Source organism: Corvus moneduloides, chromosome 6, assembly GCF_009650955.1.
Source record: "Corvus moneduloides isolate bCorMon1 chromosome 6, bCorMon1.pri, whole genome shotgun sequence".
Lineage (NCBI taxonomy): Eukaryota > Metazoa > Chordata > Aves > Passeriformes > Corvidae > Corvus > Corvus moneduloides.
Window position 1 is genome coordinate 33,285,901 of NC_045481.1, and position 22,374 is coordinate 33,308,274.

The window sequence follows — 22,374 nt, forward strand, 5'->3', positions numbered from 1 at the left end:
TGAGCAGCAGGTTTGAAATTAATAAAAGTACATACTTGTTCAAGTGTAGCAGAACTGGATGTTTCGTAATTGATGTAACATCATATGGAAGCCTGGAGTATAAATGATAGATACAAATAAAGACATTAGGCTGATAGACCTACTATGGCTGTTAAAGCTGATGAATTGCGTTCAGCATCTAGGTCAGGAATGCTCCTGAACCAAAGGCAGCAAGAGGTAGTAAGTGTGTCCCAGGAAACAAATCATGTTCTGTGTCATGTGTTTATTCCCTAAGCGTTTGTTTCTTAGCCCCAGCAACATCATACTGAGTTGTGTGCACATTTAGACTGAGCTGTTATGGCAATTTTTATGTACTTCTTTCAGGAGTAGTACTTTCATAAATAGTGGAGCGCCCTCAAACTTGGAAAATTTTTCCACTGAATGAGCAAACACTTGTCCTTCAAAGTAGAGCAGGCTTCCCTGACATGGCTGAACTTAAATTTGGAACTCTCAGTAATGGAGGAGCAAAAGCCTCTCAACAAATGGCTTTTGGTAATTTACTACACAATAGAAAATCTCTCTTCTCTAATCTCACTATTAAAAATCACTAAATGATCTTCTGAACTGCTCTGAAAAGCAATTGTGAGCTGACCCCTGGATGTGATTCTCTTTGTACAAGAAGCTACATTTTGTCTAAGCTATAAATATTTGAAGGAATGCCTTATTTAGAGAAGGCCTCTCTGCAATTTGTGTGTTTACTTGCAGTATAGATTAGGTTAGAAGGGGGATTGCATAATCTGCTGCTGAAATATTACAAAGGAAGCCATTGCTGCACATCCTAGAACAATTCTGATACTGAGATACAGAAAATTGCTATGCACAGATGTGTTCACGCTTTTATGCAATATTATTCACTGCATTTAAATTCTACATTGCTTTCTTAATTAGAATTGTCCTGCCGTAACTTTTTGGGGGGACACTTACAATCGCTTTTTAGCACTGTATAGCAGAAATCTATACAGACAGTGCCCTAAGGAAGAAAAGTATAGTTTTCCCACAGTGAATCTTGTGGGTTTTTTTCATGTACACTTTTCTCACCTTCTTTTGCTACAGCTTGAATTTTACCATGGATTCTTCACTTACACTTTTTCCCTTTATCCATGCTACCATATAAACATCACAAGAGTATAACTAGGAGTTAAGTATTTTTTTATGGATGAAGACAGCATTGAAGCTCAAAACAGACATATTAAGGGTTCAAAAATTACCTCAAGTGGTTTTCCACAGACAGTTATGTCAATGAAACACAATTATACTACAGCAGTAAATACTTCCCTTTATACCCTTACTAATTCTGTTTTAAGCTTTTTGCTCTTTTTTTAACTACAGCATCTCTCTTCCTACCTCCAGATTCATCCCCTTCCTTTTATTCTAATAGAAATTTTTACTCTATTAAAGTTCTATTTTTTATTGCTTATTTGGTTTCAGATACAAGAATGTATCTTGTCTATATTTGGGGTTGGAAATACAGTGCATCCTTTTGAAATTTGTTATTGGTGTCATTTTCAGATACGTGATTGACTTCAAAAATACAGGTTGCTCTCGGGTGAGTGTCATTTGACTGACTGATTGTAACACCTATTACAAAATTTTTTTTTCTCAACCCCTCTTCATTCAGTATTTTTTCTCATTGTCACAAGCATTCTACACAGTTAATGTGCTCTATAGGTTAGCATAGTATGTGGAAATGTTCAGTGGCCAGTGTTCAAAAACAGAGTAGGTCATGGAGGGACTATTAAATGTGGGACTGCATAACTGCCTTCTCTATTTTAACAAAGCATGTAATTATTAATTATGAGGTGATGATTTTTAGTCTATTGTGTTCTGTTTTTCCAAAAGGTGCACTAAAAGGTACAAGTGTGCTCTAAAGTAAAGATATTTTTAATGTATTCTTTCCGTTTTTTTTGCTAATTTAGAAAACTGTTGTTCTAACAGAGCCAGGAAAGCCATTCACTATATAGATTGCGAATAATCCAGGAAATATATTAATATGCAATTTTGTTTTGGTTTTCATATCAAGAAAAAGAGAATACAGGGCAATGTGGCTGAGAGATGTTTACCACTGTAGTTCTGGAATGGCTGCAGGATTCAGGACTGAGAAGCAGTGTGTGGTACCACGAGCAGCTGTTGTGTCCATTTTGTGCCTGGAGCTCTAGTTGTACCCGCATAGTTGGCGTTTTATTCAGGAAACTCTGTATTGTGCCTACTCTACTGCATTTGCAATGCTGTGAAAATTAAGGAACAAGATTTGAAAAAGTTTTAATGCAACCTCTCATAACAGTTTCATACAGTTTAGAACCTCGTCTTCATCTAAACATGCATGAATTTCAGGGGAAGATCAGAGGCTTCAGGAGTATTATCCTGTCATATTTCAGGTTTCTGTTGCAGAGTCCAAGCCATGAAAAAAATTCAAGAAGGTATTTGAGTTTTGAATAATCTTGAAACATTAAAGCTTTTAAGATCAGTTTTCATAGAATAAGCAAAAACCCCGAGAAAACGCTCATCCCAAGTGGGGTGATGCTTATCCAGTCTTCTCCATTCACGGTGGATCATCTTGGTTTTGTGTGTATAAATTAGTGCAAAATTTGCTTTCCACCAAGCTACAATAAATGCCCTTACCCAAAATCCATCTAAAATGGCTCTCTCAGAATCTTTACTTTAAAAACTGATGTAAGTATAGTTACAATAAAGTATTTTAAGTTTATAAGAAAGTTACTATATTCAGACAGTATTCTTGGAGTACAGTTTACTTTAAAATGCATTTTTTTCAGAATCTTTCAGCATTGAATCCCTTCTGAAAACAGGAATTTGCCAGAAAAATGCAAAGAAATACAGTTATTTTAGTTTTTTTACTACTTGTCCCTGGCTTAAGAAGGAATGCTGCCTGCCATGAGCCTTAGGCAAATAGCTTTTCAAGGGCAATTCTTTGCATGAGGGGATGAAGCAACACACTTCACAGACTGATTCATATTTTTAACAGTATGCTCTATATTGTTTTTTAAAAGCTAACAACCTTAAAAATACATCCTCAAGGAATGAATTTGTGACCAAAAGCTGAGTAAGATTTAAAGATAATGTTTATGTTCAAATAGATGGGGTATATGTGTGTACTTCATTATTTGCTAATGCTTATACAGGCATTAGTAATAGATGAGCTAGTAAAGATTTGGAGATTTCAGAACAATTTTATATTTTTAATTCTAATGTTTTGCATTTATGCAAATAATTCAGTTATATATTGTGAAAGAATTTTGGGAAGTGTGTTTTAAAGAAATCAAAACTGAGAAAACTTCTTCCCTTTTTGCCAGTGTCTCAAATGCCTTTGAGAAGTGTGTCTGCTTCAGCCTGGATGGTTGAGCAGAACATTTTGAAGATATATATGTGAAACAAAAATGCCTCCAAGTTTTTCTAGATCTAGTAGAAAAAGAGATTATCAGCTCAAGGTTTTTGTTCAGAAATCCCAGTGATAGCAGTGAGTTCTACATTTAGGAAGGTGGTTTTTTCTTTGTGCTCCTTCTGGAGTTCCTTTTGTCCTGCCTTCTGCACTCTTAAGCCTTTTAATCTCTTTAGCTAATTTATTGTATATGCTAAACAAAAGAGTTTGCTTATGGTTTTTTTTACAGTGTGTGAATGTTTATGATGCTCAAGACCTCTAATATAAGGTGAAATTTTCCTTGGGTTGAAACCCTTTTCTCCTTAGTCACGGGTTTTATCATCTTTGATTTGGTACTATTATTTTCATAGTGTACATGAGGAAGTAAACATTATGTGAGCAGTACGATGACTGCAGCGTGTATATACACAAGCTATTTTTAAAAGTCAGATAGTATTCCTGTATTACTAATAAAAATCTTTCCAGGGAGGTTTTGTCATAACTTTTGATTTCAGTCACACCACTGTTACCAGTATCCAAGCTTTTCATTAGCTCGCCAGCTTGGGTATTTCTGCATAGCTTAATACACTGACTTACTGTGAAGGGGTAGCAGGAATCTGTGCAAAGTTAGCAGTACTTAGAAATGCTTTCTTACTATTATTTCTCTAATGCAGCAATGACTTCTCTTAAAATTTGTTTCAGTGTCGTCTTAGCTGAAGATTGCAATCACTTTTCATTCCCCAACAAAGAACTGATTTAAGCTCCCATTTTTAACCAGATCTTAATACCCTTTAACTTCAGATGAGTTAGAACTGTTCCTGTACAAAACCTTATGTTATGTGGAAAAACAGCTCTCAAGTGAGAGCTTTTTTTAATAGAGTTCCTTTATTTATCAGAGGGCTCTTCATTCTTCACATCTTTTCTTTCTGTCTGTCTCTCCCACAATGTTCCTCTTCATTTGAGGCAGTGATATATATATACAGAGCCTTCTCAAGACCATGAATTTTTGGTGCTACTTTGGCATATGAAATGGATGCTTTCTTTGTACTATTTCTGTTCTTCTGCACAGGGCAGGACACTAGCTGGATATTTTAAACAGAAATTAGATTCCCAGATTATTAGCTACTCTAATAGCAAGCTTTTGTGTTGCCCTGTCCTCTGTAATTCTATTCAGACAGTTTACAGAAGTATTATGTTGGAACCATCACTGGAGAAGAAAGAAGAGATAAATTAAACATCAGTAATCATTAATGAGAAATTATTCAGGCTTATTAAGGGCAAGTTTTGAAACTTAATGTATTTGGACAAGAACTGTGACTGTAAGTATATCCACAAAGAGGTAGGCATCTTCTGTACTTTCTACAGTTAGAGTGTCACAAATCAATGTTTATTTCTTAAGACACAGGAATACTGAGTAATGCAAAGGATCAGACCACTGACAGTCTTATGACAAGGAGTTTTGTACACATTTGACTACTTCCAGAAATGATGTCCCTTCCTTCAGCAAAGTTGGACTCCATGCTGGTAAATGTCCTTTCTATCTCAGCAAAAGCTGCTCTTGAGGAGAGACTTTATCAGAAAATGCTTTGACATTCTATTATTCTGGAACAGGAGTGAACGATCAAATAATACATTCAAATACATCTCCACTATTCAAATTTTACAACTGCTTCTGTTGCTGCTTCATTTTAAAACACGTGGAAGAAAATGCTAACCGAAGTTATTGATCATTAGCCTGTGTTGTTCCTGTGTTAAGCTCAGGTCTGCCTCTTTTTCTTCTTTTGAGGGTGCTCTTGTAACAATCTTACAGGATGAAATAAACCATCTTTTGCAGTAGCTAGTTACAGGAGGAAAACCTCACAATCACTGGAAGAAAGTGATGTACTGTATGTTCCTCAGCCTTGAGAAAAGGAAGATTAAGATTTGAAGGGTTTTGTGCTGAGAAGAGGCAAGAGACTGGTCTTTGTAAAATTGCTAAAAATGAGTTATTCTCACCAGAATCTAATAATCACAAGCCTTTCTAAATACTCTGTTTCACACCAATAGATCATGTTTTCAGGCAGCAGAAAATAAAACTTTTTCTGACTGGTACTGTTGATTAATTTGTAAAAGGAAAGCTATGTCAAGAAATAAGACAAATGTTTGTTTACAACTGCTATTAATATAAAAGTCTAGTAGTGGGATGGGTTGGGGGGTGTGAGCATGGGTTAAGGGAGGAATACTGAATGGGTAACTTAAATTTAATATGCCACTTTGATCAAGTGGAGCTAAAAATACTGAGAAAACACAAGCAAGTCCATGAGGAACAGGAAAGCAGATGAACTAAGCAATAAATATTTTGTACTTGCCCAGTAAAAATGGGTGAAATGTTGAACATGAAATGAAACTGGTGAACCAAAAAATTGAATATTTGATTCCAGGTCAAAGTGTTTATAAAACCTTTCTCTGAGGATCTTTGTTAAAATTTTATGATGCACAACTGTTTTCATTTTAATTGAATTACATATTTAAGTGAAAAAGAGTCACCGAAAATTTGTCAAGTAGCTCTTTCCCAGTTTTAATTAGAAAGATCTCGAACTGGTATAAATGAGTTATATTTGCTACTAACAGCTATTCCTTTGCATCATTTTCATGGAACAACACACTGTTTCTAATTACACTGTTATAACATGCAACATATTTTATAGACTTTATAAATAAATTATGTCATTAATGTCATTTACCTATTGCCTTGTTAATAGCTTTTGACAAATAAGGACAAGCAAGTACTCCATACTCTGAGCTGGCTGGTTGTAAGAGAGGTCTGTAGCACAGTGCTGAGTACAAGCCAACATGCTTTTCCTCTCAGCATGGTTTATTAGTTGTGGCTCAGTGCCACTCTCACTGTGGTACAGAGTTGGCTGTGATCGCATGTGGGATGCTGGTATAGTTCCCTGAAAATAACAAATAGACCCAAGATTTTGGTGGGGTTTTTTTTTCTTCCTTCATCTCCTACATTTAATAGTTCAGTTGTTAATAAAAGCTCTGAGAATTCTGCCAGAAGAGGTAGTAAACATTTTAAAAAACAAGTAGCAAACTTGCATTGTGATGCATCATTCAAGTATCTGTCACTTGCAATTGTTCAGAGTTATGTTTATTATCTTAATTTATTGTAAAATCGGAAGACTTCTAGTGCCTTCTATTTTCTTTAGTGCAATTTACTGTAGATCTGTTTCATGGATTGCATTGCTCTGTAAAAGAGAATTCTCCAATAATATGAAAGCTCTCCCTGAAGTATTTCTGTATTATAGCTACTTACTCAGCTGATTTTGGAAGGGGGAAAGATTGAGGGGAGGGAAATGGTTAAAAAACTTTTGTTCTGTGTTTTGCTCATGTATGTATCAGTGCAGTTCTGAGGATGAAACTGAGCTGTGGCAAGAGTAGAAATGCCAAGTGGTACAATACTGTATGAATTTATCAATGTAAACTCAATGAGAAATTTAAAAATCTACGTATGGAGTTTTATGTTTTAATGGCATATGTGGCACAAGTGGAGTCACCATGCTTCACTGTAAAGATCTGGCCACTATGGAGTAAAGATTCGCTGAACTGTGAACTAATCAGTAGATGTGACAGAAAGATAACCTTGAAACGAGCATGTTAGGTATCAGGTACTCAACTTTGTCTTTTATTCGTAAAAGGCTTCTCCCACATTTTATTTATTCATTGCAAATGGTTTTGAATTCAGTACAAGTGGGTTTTGGACAAATTATTATATACGACTTGTGAAGGTGAATCAGTGAGGGAATGCTTCTACTGAATATTTACTTTTCCTTAAGTAAGATGAAAGAGGATATTCTGTTTTTCATACTAAAACATCTGTAATCTAAGCTTCAGAGCATGAGAAGTCTATTTTTTTAAAAAAGCCATTTATTATAATTACTGTCTGATTTATGAAGCCAACTAAATGTGCACTGGGTAATCATGTTTTTCAGCTTTAAAGAACACTGCTGAATTTGGAGAAGCATGCTTTCTTAGCAGCTTAAGGTATACAGGCACTGCAGCTATGAAATGTATCTTGACACTTATCTGGGGTAACATTATGCATCAATGAGCATTTAAGGTCGGGTGATGTGGCTGGAGGAAATAGGAGCTAAAGCGTTGACTGCATCACTATTTGTCCTGACATGTTTTGGATGAAAATATAGCTGACAATATAGTTTATGTTAAAATAACCTAGTAAAATCTACCCATGATGTTCTGCTGGAGGGAAGGGAGGGGGGATATTTATAAGATACAAGATCTGGAGCTTTCTTTTAGTTTGTAATGGTCTTTGGTCCACCAGCTTTCTAGATCCACCTTTTATGTTTTAAATGAAAGAGATTCTTCCATTGCTTGACCTGATGGCACCACCCACCTACCTCTAAGCTCTTTGATCAAAAAGGTAACTCCAAAATAGAATAAAACTTTGTGAAGCAATTATACTATGGCATTGCCAGCATAATATGATTTTGCAGTTTAACCAGAGGTTAAGGTCCTAAATGTATTCTAATGGCATTATCTATAGCGTTTTTTCTATCAATTCTTTAAATGTTCTTTCTTAATGCAATGCTGCATCTTAGCTCAGTTCCTAAGTTTATGTATCACTTGAACTCATTTCAGTATAGACTGGGATTATTTCTGGGCTTTTGTAAATAGCTTTTTTGGTTGTTACTGTTACTGTCTAAAGAGTGAGGATGTTTAGTGCTAGTTCTGGAAGGAAAAGGCAGGATTCATAATAATAATTGGTTTTTGGAGTAAAATAGTAAATTGTGATTTGCCAAGAAAAATTGCAGTTTCTTACAGTGTTTTTTTCATAAAGCCCAGCTATCTCTGTACACAAACCTCATGTATTTGTTTTTTATATCATTATCTATGAGAGTCATGCATACACTGTGCTGTCCTCACTACCAGCTGGCAGATAGACTTGCCCTAACCATATTTGATTTCCTTTCTGCACCATGGCTCAGAAAGTACTGTGGGAAGTATTAGCAATGTTAGTGTTGGTCACCTTAGTCATTTGACTATTTATAGTCAGGAATTCAGCCTTTCAATTAATATAATGTGGTTCTGGGTGTATAGTCTAAGCAAAATCCATGGTGCTTAATCTTTTCCGATGGGATTCTGTGATCATAGTTTACATAGTGGCTACTTCAGATGCCTCAAAACACATCTAAGCTGTCTGTGGTACTTGCTGGTAGGATTGCAGGTTGAGCATTTTTCAAGACTGTTCTCCAGGTACATGAAATTGATCATTTGTGAGAAAAAGGAGACCAACACAGACATGCTGGAAAATGAAAGATCCCTGCTGCTTTAATTTTTTTTTCAAACCTGTGTGAGGTTATAATTTCCAAATACACTGATAAGTGGCAGAGACTTCTAGACTAAAATTCTGCTTTGGATATGATACCCTCCTCCTGTCACTTTTGCTGTATTTATCTAGACAAATTGACCAGGCCTCCCTGATATGGAATAAACATGCCAGTGGTCAAGGAAGTTACTAATTTTACACAAATGTAAGCTCCAGGATTCACCTTATCTGTTTTTACTCCTGTGTTGGAGCAGAAGCTGAGGAAGAGATCAAATCTCTGCTTTGTCCGTGTTCTTCAGCTCGGGAATTGCTGGAGGCATGTTGAAGTTATGGGGCATGTTATAGTCGCTGTCACACAAAGGAAAGTGATAGTAAGTACTGTGGTGTACTCAGTAACCTTGCAGTCTTATCTTAAAGTCATATTTATAGGGGGAGCAGTAAAAAGAGAGAAGGGCTTCAGAAGATGGAAGCAGAGGGGATTGTTCTATCTAACTATTATTTTTGCTTTTAAGAGAACATCATATAGAGTAAATGGAGAACATAGCTGATAGTGACTTACAAGGTAAATTAAAGCTGCAAATAACAAGGAATAAATAGTTACATTTTGCCAATGGATTATGTTTGTGCAAAGTATTTAAAAATTAAAAATAGAAATTATTCTTGGGACCTGAATGGAAAAAAATGTGCGAATAGATTTAATCAAAGCCTTCTTAAGTTGTCAAAGATCAACATATCCACAGCCTCCCATGTTTCTGAATATTGAAAGAGTCAAGTTCTTATGTGTTGTGACATGAATAGCAGAGACATCAAGTGGTTTTTAAATTAATCTAGAAACTTTTTGTTGACATTTAAATGATCAGATGCAAAGAAAAAGGGAGTGACAACTACAGAAAACAAAAATGAGTTCTAAAAACCCATAGCCAATAATATATGAATAACAAAGAAGTGCTTTTCAGTATTTTAAGTTTGAACCATTCTGACATATTTTACAATCAGCTGTAAAATACGGATGATGACGACTTCAAAAGTAACGGTAAATTATCTGGAATGGAGATATCTATGTGAGACATGCAATAAAATCTCACTTGCAGCATTGTCAGTAATACTGTTTGTTTATAGAAAGTTCCTTCTAGGTATTGTTGGGGTTTTAGTTTAGTCTGTTTTTTCTCTGTTAAAGGAATTTTCTCCCATATGCATGTTGCTAGGGGACAAATAGCTGTACTTAAGAAAGACAAAAGGGGAGTGGGGCGGACCTGGCTACTCCTTTGTCTACACCTGGGTGTGGGGTCAGTTCGCTCTGAGCGTCCGGGGAGAGAAGCTGCAGAGAAAGGAGCTGCTGCTTCTTTCTTTTTGGCCGTTCTTTCTTCCTGCTGGAAACAACGCCGGGACCCCAAAAGCCGCTTTCCCTGCCCTGCTGGAGACCGAGCTGTGGCTGCCCTGCTCCGCTGCTGCTTCGAGCTTTCGCTACGCTGTAGCCCTGCTCGCCCTGCCTGCCTGGGCCTCCGTGGGTTTTTCCCATCTGGATACATCTCGTCTGCCACCCGGGATTTGCGTTCGTCCCTGCCGTTCCAGCCTGCTGTCCCTGAGAGCCCGGGATCAACTGCCCAGCGGTTTGTGAAGCCTTTGTTCCATCCCTTCCCGGGATCCCAGGGCACCAGAGCCGCGGGTTTCCCGAGCTCGCTCCGGAGCGCCCCCTGCAGCCGCGGGGGAACCATCGCACCTGCCCTGCTCACCGGGAGCCTGCCAGCGCCCCTGCCGGCTGCGAGCAAAACTGCACCCGAGGGGAAATAGCCTGACAGCCGAGAAGGCTGGCACTGGGTTTGTGATTGCTGTTACTGCCATAGTTGTTGTTGTTTTGTTTGACTGGTTATATACATATATATATATATAGTAAAGAACTGTTATTCCTATTTCCCACATCTTCGCCTAAAGGCTCTTGATTTCAAAATATAATAACTTGGAGGGAAAAGGGGTTATATCTGCCACTTCAAGGGGGGCCTCTGCCTTCCTTAGCAGACACCTGTCTTTCAAAACCTAGACAGATCTTGGCGCCCAACGTGGGGCCTAAGGGCATTAAGAGATAGAGGTGAAAAAGGAATAACAGTTCCTCGATAACTTTATTTTGTGTGCTGGATATTGGAACCTTGTTAGGCAGCACTATGTGGTCTAGTTTACCCTGGTTCGGGTGGCATGTAGCCGTGGCTATATTCTTCCCCTTTGCAGCTCCTTACTTGAATATGGGTCCTCTGACTAAGGCTACCATTGCTGTTATCCAGCTTGCGTTATGGGTCGAGAAGGTGAGGAATTCATGGGTTTTTAACTTCCTCCGGAATGTGGGCACATGGATAAACAGCTATCACACACTGAGCACATGTTTTTGGGGTTATGTTAACAATGGTACCTTCTGTGAGGAAATGACACCAGGAGAAGTTTTCTCCCAACCCCTCAACCAGTTCTTTGGGCCCACCCCATCAATTTTCGAAGGGTTTAAATTCCCTCTGAATACTAACCATCTGCTGCTGATAGGCCTACTCTATTTAGCATTCAAGGATAAGTTGAGATTGGCTTGGATATCTACCCGGACACCAGCCCCAGAGACTAGAGATCCTGCCCCAGAGCCTGATCCTGCCCCAGAGCCTGACATGGCCCCAGAGAGTAGAGTTCCTACCCCAGAGCCTGATCCTGCCCCAGAGCCTGACACGGCCCCAGACACTAGAGATCCTACCCCAGAGCCAGAGCCTGCCACAGCCCCAGACACTAGAGATCCCGCCCCACAGACTGATACTGCCCAACAGTCCACCTCAGAAATGGACTACCCAAACTGGGTGGGGGTACTGGCAAAAGGGATGCAGGAGATGTGCCAAGAGATGGGTCAGGTGCGCCAGGGGATATGCCAGGAGATGGGTCAGGTGCGCCAGGAGATATGCCAGGAGATGGGCCAGGTGCGCAAGGAGATGTGCCAGGAGATGGGCCAGGTGCGCCAGGAGATATGCCAATTGCTAAGGGAATACACCTCCTCAGCTAGTGAAAAACCCTCTCCCTGCCCCAAAGAGGGTGAGTCCGATGGTGCAGCAGTGGAACCCACGGATGTTACAACCATCCAGGCTTCAGCTGAACCACAAGGACAACCACAGCCAGCAGCAGTCGCCCCTGTGCAAAGGAGGAAGTATAAGACCAAATCAGTACGACCAGTTAATGATGATGGGCAACCAGGGCCCTCACAACCAGCAGGAGAGCCAGAGCCAGAAGTCATCACTGAGTCCCTGTCGCACGACAGTCTCCGTGCTATGCGAAATGACATTGTGCGAAGGGGGCGTGAGCCTTATACCACCTGGCTGCTTCGGGTTTGGGACCTTATGGGCACAAGTGTGCAACTGGATAGTGGTGAGGCAAGGTATCTGGGATCGTTGACCCAGGACCCAGGTGTGGACCAGATATTTGTGAGGGAGCCAGGGCCTCTCTCTCTTTGGGAGCGGCTCTTAATGAGTGTGAGAGAAAGGTTCATTCACAAAGAAAGAATGCAGGAGTATCATCATAGAATGCAGTGGAAGACACTCGAGCAAGGGATCCAACAGCTAAGAGAGGTGGCAATATTAGAGGTACTCTTTGGGAGGGATGGACAGCATGATAATGACCCCGATAAGGTCAGGTGCACAGGACAGATGATGTGGAACCTGGCAAGGCTAGGGCCATCACAATACACCACCTTCATTGCAACGATTGATGCTGACAATACCCGAGAAACAGTGGGCTCTGTTGCCAACAGGCTCAGGCATTATGACAGCATGATCAATGGCCCGCTAAAAGCTCATGTCTCTGCTGTGGTCCAGGACCTCAAAGAGGAGATGAAGGAGAAGATGGAGGAGATGAGGGAGGAGATGAGGAGGGTCAGTGTGGCACCAGTGCGAGTCACAGGCCCCCAAGTCAGAGCCCGTCGTCCCCCTGCTAGAGAGAGAGGGTACACCCCACGAGCTGAGCTGTGGTTTTTCCTGTGTGAGCATGGGGAAGACATGAGAAGGTGGGATGGGAAACCCACCTCTGCCCTGGCAGCGCGGGTGCGTGAACTCAAGGAGGGAGGCACTAACCGAGGGGGTTCCGCTAAGGTGAAAGTAGCCCCAGCCTCCCGTGACCGAGCTGCCAGGCATTACAGAAGGGAGGATGATATGTCGGATCCCCTTGAAGGTACCTCGAGCATGTACACCCAGGGAAAGAATGATAACCAGGGCTAGAGGGGCCCTGCCTCTAGCCAGGAAGAGGCACGGGAGAACCGAGTTTTCTGGACGGTGTGGATCCGATGGCCTGGCACATCAGAGCCACAAAAATATGATGCATTGGTTGATACTGGGGCACAGTGTACTTTAATGCCATCGGGACATGTGGGGGCAGAACCTGTATCCATCGCTGGGGTGACTGGGGGATCACAGCAGTTGACCCTTTTGGAAGCTGAGGTGAGCCTGACTGGGAAGGAGTGGCAAAAGCATCCGATTGTGACCGGCCCAGAGGCCCCGTGTATTCTGGGCATAGACTTCCTCCGGAATGGCTACTACAAAGATCCAAAAGGACTCAGATGGGCATTTGGGATTGCTGCTGTGGAGGCAGAGGGCATTAGGCAATTGAACACCTTGCCTGGACTATCTGAGAATCCTTCTGCAGTTGGGCTCCTGAAAGTGGAAGAGCAACGAGTGCCAATTGCCACCTCGACAGTGCACCGCCGGCAGTATCGGACAAATCGAGATGCTGTGATCCCCATCCACAAGATGATCCGTGAGCTGGAGAGTCAAGGGGTGGTCAGCAAGACCCACTCACCCTTCAACAGCCCCATCTGGCCTGTGCGCAAGTCTGACGGGGAATGGAGATTGACTGTGGACTATCGTGCCCTGAATGAAGTGACTCCACCGTTGAGCGCTGCCGTGCCAGACATGTTGGAGCTCCAGTACGAGCTGGAGTCCAAAGCAGCGAAGTGGTACGCCACTATTGACATTGCCAATGCATTCTTCTCCATTCCTCTGGCAGCAGAGTGCAGGCCTCAGTTTGCCTTCACCTGGAGGGGCGTGCAGTACACCTGGAATCGACTGCCCCAGGGGTGGAAGCACAGTCCCACCATCTGTCATGGACTGATCCAGACTGCACTAGAAAAGGGTGAGGCTCCAGAACATCTGCAGTACATTGATGACATCATTGTGTGGGGGAACACCGCAACCGAAGTGTTTGAGAAAGGAGAGAGAATAATTCAAATTCTCCTGCAAGCTGGTTTTGCCATCAAGAAGAGCAAGGTCAAGGGACCTGCCCGAGAGATCCAGTTCCTGGGAGTAAAGTGGCAAGATGGACGACGTCAGATTCCCATTGAGGTCATCAATAAGATCACAGCAATGTCTCCGCCGACCAACAAGAAGGAAACACAAGCTTTCCTAGGTGCTATAGGTTTCTGGAGGATGCACATTCCCGAGTACAGCCAGATCGTGAGTCCTCTCTACCTGGTTACCCGCAAGAAGAATGATTTCCACTGGGGCCCTGAACAGCAGCAGGCCTTCGCCCAGATCAAACAGGAAATTGCTCACGCCGTAGCCCTTGGCCCAGTCAGGACAGGACCAGAGGTGAAGAACGTGCTCTACTCTGCAGCCGGGAACAAGGGTCTATCCTGGAGCCTCTGGCAGAAGGTGCCTGGTGAGACTCGGGGCCGACCACTGGGATTCTGGAGCCGAAGCTACAGAGGATCTGAAGCCAACTACACTCCCACAGAGAAGGAAATCCTGGCAGCTTATGAAGGAGTCCAGGCTGCCTCAGAAGTAATCGGCACAGAGGCACAACTCCTCCTGGCACCCCGACTACCGGTGCTGGGGTGGATGTTCAAAGGAAAGATTCCCTCCACGCATCACGCCACCGACGCTACTTGGAGCAAATGGATTGCCCTCATCACGCAGCGCGCCCGAATTGGAAACCCAAGCCGCCCTGGGATCTTGGAAATAATTACGAACTGGCCGGAAGGTGAGACTTTTGGGTTATCTTCTGAAGAAGAAGAGGAGCAGGTGACACGTGCCGAAGAAGCCCCACCATATAACGAGCTACCAGAGAGTGAAAGACAATACGCCCTCTTCACTGATGGTTCCTGCCGAATTGTAGGCGCTAGCCGGAAATGGAAAGCCGCTGTATGGAGCCCCACACGACAAGTTGCACAGGCTACTGAAGGAGAAGGTGGATCGAGCCAATTTGCTGAGCTCAAAGCTGTCCAATTAGCTCTGGACATAGCTGAAAGAGAGAAGTGGCCAAAGCTCTACCTCTACACTGATTCATGGATGGTAGCCAATGCTCTGTGGGGTTGGCTGGAAAGGTGGAATAAGGCAAACTGGCAGCGCAGAGGAAAACCAATCTGGGCTGCTGAAGAGTGGAAAGACATTGCCACTCGGGTAGAGAAGCTATCCGTGAAGGTCCGTCATGTAGATGCTCACATCCCCAAGAGCCGGGCTAATGAAGAACATCGTAACAACAAACAGGTAGATCAGGCTGCGAAAATAGAGGTGTCCCAGATAGACTTGGATTGGCAACATAAAGGAGAACTGTTCCTAGCTCGATGGGCCCATGATGCCTCAGGTCATCAGGGCAGAGATGCCACCTATAAGTGGGCACGAGACCGAGGGGTGGATCTAACCATGGACAGTATCTCCCAGGTTATCCATGATTGTGAGACATGCGCTGCGATCAAGCAGGCCAAGCGGGTGAAGCCTCTGTGGTATGGCGGGCGATGGTCCAAATACAAGTATGGGGAGGCCTGGCAGATTGATTACATCACACTGCCTCAAACCCGCCAAGGCAAGCGCTATGTGCTCACAATGGTAGAAGCCACCACTGGGTGGCTGGAGACCTACCCTGTGCCTCACGCTACTGCCCGGAACACCATCCTGGGCCTGGAAAAGCAAGTCCTTTGGAGGCATGGCACCCCTGAGAGAATCGAGTCTGACAATGGGACTCATTTCAAGAACAGCCTTATAAACACCTGGGCTAGAGAACATGGCATAGAGTGGGTGTACCACATCCCTTACCATGCACCAGCAGCTGGGAAGGTTGAGCGGTGTAATGGACTGCTTAAAACCACCTTGAAGGCACTGGGTGGGGGGACTTTCAAAAACTGGGAGATGCATTTAGCAAGAGCCACCTGGTTAGTTAACACTCGAGGTTCCACCAGCCGAGCAGGCCCTGCCCAATCTGAACCCCTACAAACAACAGACGGGGATAAGGTTCCAGTGGTGCACATGAGAGGTATGCTTGGAAAAACTGTTTGGGTAAAGTCTGCCTTGAGCAAAGACAAACCCATCCGTGGGGTTGTTTTTGCTCAGGGACCAGGCTGCACCTGGTGGGTGATGCAAAAGGATGGAGAGACCCGATGCTTACCTCAAGGGGACCTTGTTTTAGGGTGAACTACCCATGGCTCTGTACTTGTATCAGTATCAGCATGTATATTTGTATATAATTTGGGTAATGCATAGATTTATATGGTTAAAAAAGTTAAGTTTCATGTAACATGTTAGTATGGGAAAAAATTCGGGGTGGATAATGTTGGGGTTTTAGTTTAGTCTGTTTTTTCTCTGTTAAAGGAATTTTCTCCCATATGCATGTTGCTAGGGGACAAATAGCTGTACTTAAGAAAGACAAAAGGGGAGTGGGGCGGACCTGGCTACTCCTTTGTCTACACCTGGGTGTGGGGTCAGTTCGCTCTGAGCGTCCGGGGAGAGAAGCTGCAGAGAAAGGAGCTGCTGCTTCTTTCTTTTTGGCCGTTCTTTCTTCCTGCTGGAAACAACGCCGGGACCCCAAAAGCCGCTTTCCCTGCCCTGCTGGAGACCGAGCTGTGGCTGCCCTGCTCCGCTGCTGCTTCGAGCTTTCGCTACGCTGTAGCCCTGCTCGCCCTGCCTGCCTGGGCCTCCGTGGGTTTTTCCCATCTGGATACATCTCGTCTGCCACCCGGGATTTGCGTTCGTCCCTGCCGTTCCAGCCTGCTGTCCCTGAGAGCCCGGGATCAACTGCCCAGCGGTTTGTGAAGCCTTTGTTCCATCCCTTCCCGGGATCCCAGGGCACCAGAGCCGCGGGTTTCCCGAGCTCGCTCCGGAGCGCCCCCTGCAGCCGCGGGGGAACCATCGCACCTGCCCTGCTCACCGGGAGCCTGCCAGCGCCCCTGCCGGCTGCGAGCGGAACTGCACCCGAGGGGAAATAGCCTGACAGCCGAGAAGGCTGGCACTGGGTTTGTGATTGCTGTTACAGCCATAGTTGTTGTTGTTTTGTTTGACTGGTTATATACATATATATATATATAGTAAAGAACTGTTATTCCTATTTCCCACATCTTCGCCTAAAGGCTCTTGATTTCAAAATATAATAACTTGGAGGGAAAAGGGGTTATATCTGCCACTTCAAGGGGGGCCTCTGCCTTCCTTAGCAGACACCTGTCTTTCAAAACCGAGACAGGTATGAAGACAGATCACATGTGGTATTGTTTTATTCCTACGACTGTGTTCTGTGGCTAAACAGATTTTTCTTTTTCCATTGCGCATTCCCCAGCACAGAGCATACACTAAGAAAACTCCCTTTGAGTCAGATCACTATTTTAAACAGAGTTTAATTGACCCATTTAGGCCACACAGGGCAATATATGTGAACACACTGATGTATGAAGAAAGAAGAAAACCAGCAAATTCTGCTTCTGAATTTAACTGTCTGGAGAAATATAGACATAACAAGACTGCCACTAGTTGTATGCTGGATGATAATCATAGTTAACGTCTCTCTGGAATGTGGTGGAGCAAAATGAGGCGTTAGAGCTTCCAGAAGGTGAAGTATTGTGTGAACAAGTTTGTTAGCCTTTCTGGATGTTGCTAGTCTCTGAGACTCCTCTGTCATCCTTGTAATTTCATTGTATTATATGTTTTGGGGTTTTTTTTTAAACAAGTTATTTAAAAGTTCTGGTGGTCATCCATAAGCCCTGTGATATGAATTGTAAAGAAAAAATTTTATCTAGAATCTGGAATGATCAGACCATTCCCACATATTCTCCACATTTTATTCTTTCCAACTTTGAATCATCCTGCTCTCACCTTTAATTGTTACTGATTTTTTTGGAATGAAGATATTCTCTGAATGTCTTTTTGCCTAATCATAGAAAGTGCTGTGACTGCTCTTTTCAACCTGTGGTCTGCAATTCATTCCAGCCTGTTCTCCAACATCAAGTGTTCCTCTATTACTGGTCCCACTTTCTGGTTTTATGTATCTCAGTCAAACTTCCTCTCTTTAAAATAAACACTTAATTTTTTTAACCTTGGCATAAGCTGGCACATGGACTTTGTGTGTCTAACCATGCTTTACAAGCATGTTCACATGCTCAAGTGTCTAAAAATGGAAGAGGAAATATGCACTAAAGTTATTGGAAAGAAAATTATAGTATGGTAGTGGAATGTGAGCAGCATATACATGGAAAAAGCCTGAAGGGTTCATGGGAAAGTGCAATATTTTTAAAATTCGTTTAAAAGTCCATAGGGGAGGTAGACAATGTTAATATATACAAAAATTACCTCTGCGGTTCTACTAGTTGTGGGTCAACTTATTCTCACGGAAGGAATCTTCTTAATACTTGATTCAGATGGTCTCTCTTTTATGTTTGGGTAGGAGCAAATAGAGCTCAACTGAAATGGTAGAAGTGTCAGCAAAAATAGCTTTATCTGCCTGCATAGGTTTCTACAAGGTGCTATGGTAATTTACCAGTGAAATCTTTCATTTCCAGGCGGATCATTGCAATCCTTATCATATCGCCTAAATCCTTTAATTTGCAGTGCCTTCCAAGGTAGGCAAAAGGTCACTCTCCAGCACCCAAAAGGTGGGTGAGGATTTTCTGACAGGCAATTGCTAGCAATATATATGCAAATGCTCTGTATCTCTCCTAGGTATGTACTTGCTGGAAAAAATGCAAATACATGCTTTGCCCTACCATGATATTTCCTATAGGACAAGGTAAGATCAGCATTTATTATTGTCTTGGCACTTACTAGAAATACTTCTTTTCATACAGTGTGTTAAAGTCGTCAGTCTACTGACTAAATCCCAACATGGGTATTAAATATATATTTCTTTGTCTAAATGGTGAGAGTTTTACTGGTTCTGTGATAATGATTTTTGTCTGCTTCTGCTTATTTTTTCTCTCAGGAAATTTCAAATCTTGCTCATGTTGTTTAATGAGCTGGCTGGTCAAGCATCTGATGCCCCAGTGGGAACTTTCAAAGTCACTGAACACATTTTTACTTAAATCTAGCTGACATTTCTGTCTGTTTGATTTAATGTATGATTTCCATATTTAGATTACCAATCAGATGGAGCATAGTACAATCATTCCTCTGCACTATAAACACACATGCATCCTGCACAGAAGTGGGCTCTTTTGCTGTTGGTCCACATGGCAAGAGCATTTTTAGATTCTGCCGGCATTTGGGAAGACTTTTTAAGTCAGTTTTAATTATAAATACAATTTTGAATCTGTAATGAAAATCCTAAGTGCAGAATTAGTCTTCAGTACTTTATTCTCAGACCGTTTCAGTTGCTATAATCTGGTAGAACTAGTCTATTACAAATGATGAAGTATTTACTTACCAGTTAAATGCTAAAATCCTAAAAAAGAGCTTGATGTTATAAATATCCATATTTTTTATACTCAATTTCATTTTATTCAAAGGTATTAAAATATTTGCTATTTGCGTGCTTCAAATTCTTACCATGAAACATGCAAGTATTGATGAATGGACTTTTGACCAATTATTAATTAATTCTTTTAGTGAAAATCAAAACTTAAATTGTTTTTGCTTCGCATGGAAGCTCAGCGTTCCTCCTGATTTTGCACAGAAGGCACCTCCCCATGCTGAGATAAAAAAAAATTGCACCACTGAAAAGTCCATGTATTCTAAGTGTTCTCTTTATCCAATTTGTTTGTTTTGGGTGACCATGCCTGCAAGCCCAAAACTTCTTGGTGATGGTGCCTTCCTGTTCCCCTTGTGCGTCTTTATTAGGCAGTAAGCAAACTGATAAACATTTTCAGGAGGAGGCAGTCCATCTATTGAGCTGTCCTTTGGCTGACAGCAGTGTTACCACAAACTGTCATATAGGGCTGTGCCCCCTGTGCTGAGGTAAAGCTACCCCCTAGAAAACTACACTAAGCTCTGAACTCATGTGGACCTGGATAACTACACAGAGGTGTGTATGTTAAATTCATATACTTTATAACAGCTCCAGCTTTCCTCTCCAAAATTAAATCAAGTCAGATTAATTCTGCTAGAAGGGAAGAGTGGCTCCTGGTCCTGGGATTGCCAGATGACCTACATATGCCCTCATCCCTAGTTTCTGACATACGTTGAGGACGAAGATCCTTGTCCTATTCTCTTCCATTAATAGACTGTTGAGGTGATAATATTTTCCTGCTGGAAGTGTCTGAAAAATTATCCTCTTCTGATTTAGTTTGCTTTTCCTATAGTAAAATTAAAAGAAAAGAAAAAAACAAAAAAACAAACCAACTTTGAAGAGTGAAAGAGAAAAATAACATGGCTTTCTTCTGTAAAAATTATGTTTTCATGTAGTTTGTTGCTTTTCTTGGGAAAAAGAAAATCCTGAAAGCGACAGAAAATGTGGTATACTTGTTACCCTTAAAACAGTGATAAGGTAGGGGATAAAAATTTTTATTGCCTCCCTCTTCTTTTTTTGTGTGTGCAGAGAATCTCTGGGACATGGTGAGGCAGAGGGCGAATCCTGTACATTTGATGTCTTAATCTCAGAGCTGTTGTTCATGAGAGACATGAACTGACAGAGGGCATGTCTGCAATAATTTGATTTCTGTGAGGTTTTTCTGTACAGCATGTTGAAGTTAGCCTGAGACTGGGGGAGGAGGGAAGTAAGTTTTCAAGGATCTAATTATTGAATCCATTAAAATAATAATAGTAATAGTAATGATAATAATAATAATAATGATAATAATAATCAAACCCCAGAAAGAAACAAAATACCTGGGGTGGATCTTCATCAAATCATTTTACACCTTCGAGTAAGTAAAGCTGTCACCAGGATCCTCTTTGGAAGCTGTTTTGCCCAGTTCATTGCTGGCGAGCAGCCAGCAATAGGAGCTGCAGCCCAGCTTGCTGTAGCTGCCGGTGTTCTGTTGTGTAGGAAGGGAGCCCAGAATAGCAGCCTTCTTATTACCTCCCTCAGGGTGCTTTAACAATTTCTCAAAGGTCAGTAGAAACTAGTTATCAATTAAAGGAGCTCTGTGTCTGCTTTTAATGTATCTTACAGGTAGTGGAGACAAAAGCTGCTTTCAAATGCTTTCAAATCCTGCTACGTCTTTCCTTGGAATACTTTGTGAGGATGTGAGGATCCAAGGCCGGTTGATTTGTTGATATCACAGGGGTCAACATCAAGGTAGTCCAGTTGAGTAGGCTAAGGATGCTGACTTGGTCAGTTTGCTTTGGCAGGAGAGGTATTGTAGCAAGTATTCATTCAGTAACCTGTAATAAAATGAGCATGCCTGTAGCATTAGAAATAGCCAGTCTGGCTCCCAGTCATTTGATCTGCTCCCAAGAACAGTCTCTCCTGAATAATCTGCTTGGTTTATAAATCAATCAAAAGACTGAATATCCTGATGGCAGGTAACAAATATATTTGTGAGATGGATCTGGAAAAAAAATGTCAAGTGGAGGAATTTGAGTTTTGCTTTCATTAAAAGATGAAGCAGAGTTTCACTGGGAGGCTTAGTGACAACTTGATATTGTTTAGACAGTGATCTATCTGAAGAAGGATTAATGTTAATTAAAGTGGCGTTGGAGAAATTCAGCAGATGACAGCAGCCAAGCTGGCTACAAGCTATTTTTAGAAAATTTACTTCATTGCATCTAGTATGACTCATTTATTAAGTTAACGGATGAATCAATAGCTCAGCTTCTTATGGCAGTCCCTGAATGTGGGGCTTGTATATAAAGACTGTGTTCATATCTTTGGTCAGAATTCAAATTATAAAAGCTGACCTGTATAGATTCAGTCCAAGTGCACAAGTGTCTTGCACAAAATGTAGCTCTGCAATAATACTCCAATGAGTCCATCTGAACATGGATATGTAAAGGGGCACAGGGGAAAACAGCCAGAAGTCCAACTTGCATTATTTGGGAAGTAACACAAACAGCAAACAGGTCAGCTTGTTAAAATAATGTAACAGAGCTGTAATTTATTTCTCTTTTAGTTTTGTCTTGAGTGTACTTTTCATTCGAGCTGTGGTTCATTGTTTCTTGTCTCCATTTGAGCACAGTTCTTCCTGGTTTTCAACTTTGCTTAACTTGGGTGTAGTTTTCCCTCTTCCATGGTATTCTGCTTTAATCTGTGAAGTAGTAAAGCATCCATCTGTTCCAATACAACTGTGTTGGCCTTAGTTCAGTTTATTTCCTGTATTTTGCTAATTTCTTAGGTTGCTATAGAAACCTTGTTTTTCACATTCTCCTGAATCCTTTTTGTGAACTTTTGTGAACCCAGTCTGAAAAGATAAGAAAGGCACTTAGTTTCTGTTATTTTAAAAACCTCTGTTAAAAATAATTATATTTATTATTTCCTGATTATTTTTATGGATTTT

The 22,374-nt window shown here is 41.7% G+C and overlaps 1 protein-coding gene across 22 annotated transcripts in view; it reads left to right on the forward strand.

Annotated features, from left to right (window-relative positions):
- GPHN (gephyrin) overlaps positions 1-22,374 on the forward strand; it is a 289,830-nt gene that overhangs the window by 96,040 nt on the left and 171,416 nt on the right. The window contains exon 4 of one of the 22 annotated variants that reach the window (XM_032111563.1): positions 18,665-18,731. The exons of the other annotated variants lie outside the window; for them this stretch is intronic. Within the exon in view, the coding sequence (XP_031967454.1) occupies positions 18,667-18,731 (65 nt within the window). The 5' untranslated portion in view covers positions 18,665-18,666. The remainder of the gene's footprint in view (positions 1-18,664; positions 18,732-22,374) is intronic. 22 annotated transcript variants of the gene reach the window in all.